Source organism: Frankliniella occidentalis, unplaced genomic scaffold, assembly GCF_000697945.3.
Source record: "Frankliniella occidentalis isolate FOCC.00 unplaced genomic scaffold, Focc_3.1 Scaffold2951, whole genome shotgun sequence".
NCBI classification, from domain to species: Eukaryota; Metazoa; Arthropoda; class Insecta; order Thysanoptera; family Thripidae; genus Frankliniella; species Frankliniella occidentalis.
The window spans coordinates 161-6,737 of NW_026270022.1; the positions used below are offsets into that span (position 1 = coordinate 161).

Sequence of the window (6,577 nt, forward strand, 5' to 3'; positions counted from 1 at the left end):
CGGCAGCGAGGCGTGGAGCAGAGGGCACACGACTCGGGGCTTCTTATTACAGGGCCCTTCGGGAGGCGTCGCGCCGGGCCGTCGGGCCGCGCCTCATGGGGAGCCCTTAGGCGGCCTCGTCCTCGTCGTTCTCGTCCTCGTGCGGACTTAGCGCGGCCGCGGGTGTGTTCGGCCCCGGCCACCGAGCCCAGAGGAGGAGGAGGAGTAGTTTGGGGTGGGGACTTTGAATATTCCCGCGCGCTCACTCACTTCCTCCACCCCTCTCTCCTTTTCCAACGATGATAACCCATACCATACCGCCACGCCTCGCGACTGTAATTTACTTAAACGCCTTGTGCCATTAAGGGCGGGCGCGTGGCGAGGGGAGCGGGAAGGAGCCGGGAGGGAGGGGGTGGGGGGTGTGGAGCGGAGGGGAGCAAGTTTGTAGATCCTCGAACAGCGCGGCGGTCTTGTCTCCGGCTTATGTCGTCCTCCCGCCGCCGGCCCGGCCCTGTGGATCCGTCCCTCCCTCCCCCTCCCACTTCCTCTTCTACCTCCGGGCCAGCGGGGAGCACTACTACTACTTTCGGGAGCATGAGAGGAGGGGGAGGGAGCGGCTTTTGAGATACGGCGGCCGAGTGGGCTGCGCCGTGCGGGCGGCGCGTGGGCTCGTAGCAGGAGCAGGCCTGGCTTACTTATCAAGTTCCTTCCAAACATAATCGTTTCTTTGTCCTCCGAGACACGCTGGGGAGTGTCACCCCCTCTCAGCCCAGCCCTCCGCGGCTGTGGTGGTATGGTGGGCTCTGCTGGGCCAGACGTTCTCGGAGGGCTACGAGGGCCACCAACACCAGCCGTTTCGCCTGCAGCTCCTCGGTAATGACCCCCTTCCCCTTCTGTTCGCGCTGTGCAGGTGGACCCGGGCGGGGCGCGCTGGGCAGCCGCCAGGGCAGCTCCAACAACAGCGAGGGCAACAACCGAGAGTCGTCGCTCGACGACAGCGGCGTCGTGGACGACCACGAGGACGGCGACCTCACCTCGGAGGACGTCGCCCCCAGCGTCGTCCACGTGTGCGCGCCGGTGAGTAGCGACGACGACGACGGCGTCCTGGTATGGTGAAGCAGCCCCCCTTTCTCTCGCAATTGTGCCTGACGGCTTTGTTTTGCTTGCAGCGGCCGGAGCCCGTCGTGACCCAGCAGCCCTCGCTGCAGACCACCACGCTGCGCTCCAAGGACACCAAGGAGATCAAGGTCCTCAAGTGCAACGGGGTCAGCCCCAACCTCAACAAGCAGAAGCAGTTCTCGCCGCAGGACTACTTGTCGCACGTCGTCGTCCTGGGTGAGTGTGTGTAAGAGAGAGAGAGAGAGAGAGAGAGAGAGAGAGAGAGAGAGAGAGAGAGAGAGAGAGAGAGAGAGAGAGAGAGAGGAGAGAGATAGAGGAGAGAGATAGAGATAGAGACAGAGAGAGGGAGAGGAGAGAGGGGGGAGGGAGATGGAAGGGAGGGAAGGAGGGCGGGAGAGAGAGAGGGAGATCAACGGAGCGATCGAGAGAGACGGCAAGGGGGAGCAATGAAGTTCTCTCCTTCGCTCTCGCTCCCTTGCACAATCAGTGTGGGTGGGCGACGCCCGCTGCGGCCCCCGCTACGCTCAGCCCGGTGCAAGCGCAGCTTGTTTTATTATTTGGCTGCCCGGCCACGCCACGTCACGCCCCGCCACCCGCCACGTCCATGGCGCCTGCCATCCTTTTGTTTCTTCTTATTATTACGGGAGTATGAGAGCAGCGAGCATTGTTCTGGGCTGCTCGTCCTCTGTCATGGCCCGGCGTGGCGTAGCGTGGCGGCGTGGCGTGGTCGAAACGGGCCGACAAGACCGACACACGGACAGAAAAAAGAAAAAAAGATCCCCTCGACGTGGTCATTTTTGTAACTACAGACGGGGCTGGGCAGAGGGCCGTTTTGTCTGTCCCTGCATTTTGGGGGAGATTGATTGCCACGACTGTTGGTTGCATCAAACGTAACGTGGCCCACTGTAACTTTTGGGGTTCCTTTTTTTTTTTTTTTTGCAGACAACGTCGTGGACCGCAACTGCGCGGGCTGCACGCGGTGCTGCGTGGACTACGGCGGCTGGCTGCACTTCCAGCACGGCCTGCACAAGGTGGTGCGCGACCCGCTGTTCGAGCTGCTCATCACCCTCTGCATCGTCATCAACACGGCCTTCCTGGCCACCGAGCACCACGGCATGTCGGACGCTATCCGGAACGCGCTCGACGTCGGCAACAAAGTGTTCACCTCCATCTTCTGCCTCGAGTGCGTGCTCAAGCTGCTGGCGCTCAGCAAGGAGTACTTCGCCTGCGGCTGGAACATCTTCGACCTGCTGATCGTGTCGGCGTCCCTGCTCGATCTGTCCTTCGAGCTGGTGGGCGGGCTGTCCGTGCTCCGGGGTCTGCGACTGGTGAGTGCGGTGACAGGGACTTCATTTTTGACAGATAAATATTTTTGGGAATGTTTTCAAAGTGTCCTTATAAGTTTCTACTTTTTCCAAAAACATTTAAATTTTTACCGATTTTTTCTGAAACAGTTTGAAATTTTCCCGGAAAAATTTCGGACTTCATAATCCCCACGGACGGACATCGTCCGTTTTGCTAAACTTTCCCGTTCCTCCGCAGCTGCGCGTGCTCAAGCTGGCCCAGTCCTGGACCACCATGAAGGTGTTGCTGAGCATCATCATCTCGACGATCGGCGCGCTCGGTAACCTGACGTTCGTGCTGGTCATCGTCATCTACATCTTCGCCGTCATCGGCATGCAGCTCTTCTCCAAGGACTACACCGCCGAGAAGTTCGAGCCGGACCCCATCCCGCGCTGGAACTTTTCCGACTTCTTCCACTCGTTCATGATGATCTTCCGCATCCTGTGCGGGGAGTGGATCGAGCCCCTGTGGGACTGCATGCGGGCCGAACAGCACGAGGTGAGGATGGAGGCGCGGGACTAACTGAAAGCCCGGATTCTCCCTTTTTTATTTTTTCTGTTGATACAGCAGCGCGTGTTATTCTTTCCGGTTGTGTAATTCTTGCGCCGTCTTCCACAAATCCGCAGGGCTACGGCACGTGCTTCCTCATATTTCTGCCGGCCCTCGTCATGGGAAACTTCATGGTCCTCAACCTCTTCTTGGCGTTGCTGCTCAACAGCTTTAACTCGGAGGAGCTCAAGTCCAAGAAGGAGGTACGTTGGCTGCCAATGATGCAGGGGGGGAGGGGCGCACGGTGTGCGTGCACTCTGTGAGCCGGCTGAGACTCGCGTGTGTGTGTGCTTTGCTTCGCAGGAAGTCGGCGAGGGCTCGAAGCTGGCGCGGAGCTTCGACCGGATCCGCTCCATCGTGCGCAAGACCAGGGTGCCGCACGAGCGCGGCGAGAACGAGCAGAACATGCGCCTGGAGGAGGTGGTCCGCGCCATGAAGAAGTTGCCCAAGAAGCCCAACTCCACCGCCGAGACGACGCTCTTCGAGTGCCCCTGCCCCAAGGTGAGCCCATTCGATGCACCCAAACTCGGACACAAACTTTTTCGGCCCCGCGGGAAAGTTTGTGAGAGCTTGAAAATGGATCGCGTTCGCAGATGATCGAGGCGCCCGCCGTGGAGTTCGACAAGGAGCGGGTCCTGAGCCCAGAGGACGTGGAGAAGCTGCAGCAGCGCTACTCGGTCGAGGTCCGGCCCGAGGACCTGCACCTCCAGCACCACGAGCAGCAGCGCCTGCAGCAGCGACAGCAGGCCGCGCGCCTCTCGGCGCGGCTGTCGGCGCGGCTGTCCGCCTCCATCCAGGACGGCGACCTGCAGCAGGTGGTGGTGCTGGCCGACGGCGACGGGCTGGACGCGGTGGAGGCCGGCCTGGTGGCGCCGCTGCGCGTCCAGGAGGTGGTGACGACGCAGGAGTCGGAGGACAGCACGGCGCCCATGCTGCGCCAGGACGCCGCCGAGGACATGATCACCCCGACGCCGTCGCCCTCCCCGGCGCCCTCCGTGGTGCGGCCCAACACCTCGGAGCGCGCCGTCAACTGGCGCATCCGGAGGTCGTGGCCGCTCAGGGAGTCGTTCGAGTCGACGGCCGAGGACCCGGAGGGCCCGGCGGGCCTCAGGCGGTACTCGCTGGCCAACACGCAGGCCGAGAGCAAGGACGAGTCGACGCAGGAGTGCCGCAGCGAGGGCGCCGCCACCCCCGGGGTGCCGGCGGCCGCGCTGCCCGCCGCGCCGCCGCCCTCGGGCAAGCGCAAGCCATGGCTCACGCTCGTGTCGTACGTGGACGAGCTGACGGTAGGCGGGCGGCGCGACTCCAAGGGCCACTACGTCGACGGGCTGGGCAAGTTCCCCGGCTTTGGGCGGAACCAAAAGGACCGCACTCCACAAGACTGCTTCCCTCAACATTGCTTCCAAAGGTGAGTCCCGTGTGAGGCCGCTCCCTGGTTTCTTGCGTTGGCCAAGTGAATGGCGCTCTCTTACGTCCCTCCTCTCGTACCCTGTTGCAGTAGGTGTGCGTGTATGGACCGCTGCTTGCTCTCGCCGTGGGGCCGTCGCTGGACGACGACCCGGACGGTGGTGCTGTCGGTGGTGGACACGCCCGTGTTCGAGTGGCTAGTCCTGGTGCTCATCTTCGCGTCGTCTGTCACGCTTTGCTTCGAGGACATACACCTCGACTCGAACGTGACGCTGAAGAAGGTGCTGTACTGGACCAACCTGGCCTTCTCGCTGCTCTTCACCATCGAGATGGTGCTCAAGTGGATAGCGCTAGGGTTTTGGAAGTACTTCACTTCGTTCTGGACTATCCTCGACTTTGTGATCGTGTTTGTGTCAGTGTTTAGTTTGTTAATCGAAGAGAATGAAAATCTCAAAGTGCTGCGCTCGCTGAGGACTCTGAGGGCGCTCCGGCCTCTCAGAGCTATTTCAAGGTGGCAGGGCATGCGGGTGAGTTTTTCCTTACATTCTGAAGACTTCCCCATCTTTCGTATTTGGCAATAGACAGTAGAGACTGGGTAATTTTATTCTTCTTTATTTTACAGATCGTCGTGAACGCCCTCATGTACGCAATACCGTCCATCTTCAACGTGCTCTTAGTGTGTCTCGTGTTTTGGCTTATTTTCTCCATCATGGGTGTTCAGTTTTTTGGAGGGAAGTTTTATAAGTGCACAGACGAAAGAGGAGAGCTTCTTCCTATTTCTGTAAGTTGCGTTTCCCCTTTTCTCGTTCTTTATATCCTTCCGCCCTTCACTTTGTGGAGGTGGATGAACTAGTAAAGAACGGGCCTTTTTAATTTTGCGTATCAAACATGTTTGATGTTGTTTGTGGTTGTTTCTAATATTTACCTTTTCTCTAGATTGTAAATACAAAGTATGACTGCCTCTACCTAAACTATACGTGGGAGAATTCAAAGATATCCTTCGATAACGTGGGCAATGCTTACCTCGCCCTCTTCCAAGTGGTGAGTCCTCTGTAATGCTGTAGTCAGGTCCATACCTCAGTTCTCCCGAGTGTACAGGTGCTGATAGTGTCATGTTTCTTCTAGGCCACGTTCGAGGGGTGGATGGAGGTCATGGCGGACGCGGTTGACTCGCGAGGAGTAGACTTGCAGCCGTCGAGAGAAGCTAGTATATACGCCTATCTCTATTTCGTCATCTTCATAGTGTGTGGCTCCTTCTTCACCCTCAACCTATTTATAGGAGTCATTATTGACAACTTCAACATGCTCAAGAAAAAAGTGAGAGGCGTTTGATCCCATACTGTGCTTTCCACAGTGGTTTGTGTCTTCAGTTGTTTAACGTTTCTGCTTGTGCTTTCACAGTACGAGGGTGGTGTCCTAGAGATGTTCCTAACCGAGAGCCAAAAGCACTACTACACCGCCATGAAGAAGCTGGGTCGCAAAAAGCCACAGAAGGTCATTAAGCGACCCATTAATCAGTTCCTAGCCATGTTCTACGATTTGTCAAATTCGCGGAGGTTGGATGATTTGGCATTATTTGTCGCATTTAATATTATTAGTTATATTGTTCACTTATTACACACTTTTTCCCTGTTTCAGATTTGAGATCGCCATATTCGTGCTTATTTTTCTCAACATGGTGAGCATGGGTATAGAACACTACAACCAGCCACACGCAGTGTTTTTCGTCCTAGAAGTCAGCAACGCCTTTTTCACAACCGTCTTCGGACTAGGTTCGTACTGTCTGTCGGGTTTGATCACCCCGTTAAATTCAACTACTCGAATTCAGACTCTTCACTCTCTCAAACGCGTCCCTCCCACAGAGGCGCTCGTGAAGATGATGGGGCTGCGCCTGCACTACTTCACGGTGCCCTGGAACATGTTCGACTTCCTGCTCGTCCTGGCGTCCATCCTGGGCATCCTCATGGAGGACATCATGATCGACTTCCCCGTGTCGCCCACACTGCTGCGCGTGGTGCGCGTCTTCAGGATTGGCCGCATTCTCCGGCTCATTAAGGTAAAGAATAAGACGAGTTTTGTGGCCCGTTCATTGGCCGCATTGGTTGTTCTGGGTTTGAACCGAGGGATCCCTTGTCCCTTACTGGAGAATGCAAGTATACACTAATTTTTCCGTTTCTAA

General features: G+C 57.6%; 1 protein-coding gene across 1 annotated transcript in view; it reads left to right on the forward strand.

Moving 5' to 3' along the window:
* The first annotated feature begins 855 nt into the window (after positions 1-855).
* Positions 856-6,577, forward strand: part of LOC113205734 (sodium channel protein 60E-like) — a 7,255-nt gene continuing 1,533 nt past the window's right edge. Inside the window, exons 1-14 of the mRNA XM_052276434.1 lie at positions 856-1,056; positions 1,149-1,314; positions 2,041-2,426; positions 2,641-2,940; positions 3,069-3,194; positions 3,295-3,492; positions 3,585-4,399; positions 4,490-4,925; positions 5,021-5,179; positions 5,335-5,439; positions 5,524-5,715; positions 5,800-5,954; positions 6,037-6,170; positions 6,261-6,454. Coding sequence (XP_052132394.1) covers positions 856-1,056; positions 1,149-1,314; positions 2,041-2,426; positions 2,641-2,940; positions 3,069-3,194; positions 3,295-3,492; positions 3,585-4,399; positions 4,490-4,925; positions 5,021-5,179; positions 5,335-5,439; positions 5,524-5,715; positions 5,800-5,954; positions 6,037-6,170; positions 6,261-6,454 — 3,567 coding nt within the window. The remainder of the gene's footprint in view (positions 1,057-1,148; positions 1,315-2,040; positions 2,427-2,640; positions 2,941-3,068; positions 3,195-3,294; positions 3,493-3,584; positions 4,400-4,489; positions 4,926-5,020; positions 5,180-5,334; positions 5,440-5,523; positions 5,716-5,799; positions 5,955-6,036; positions 6,171-6,260; positions 6,455-6,577) is intronic.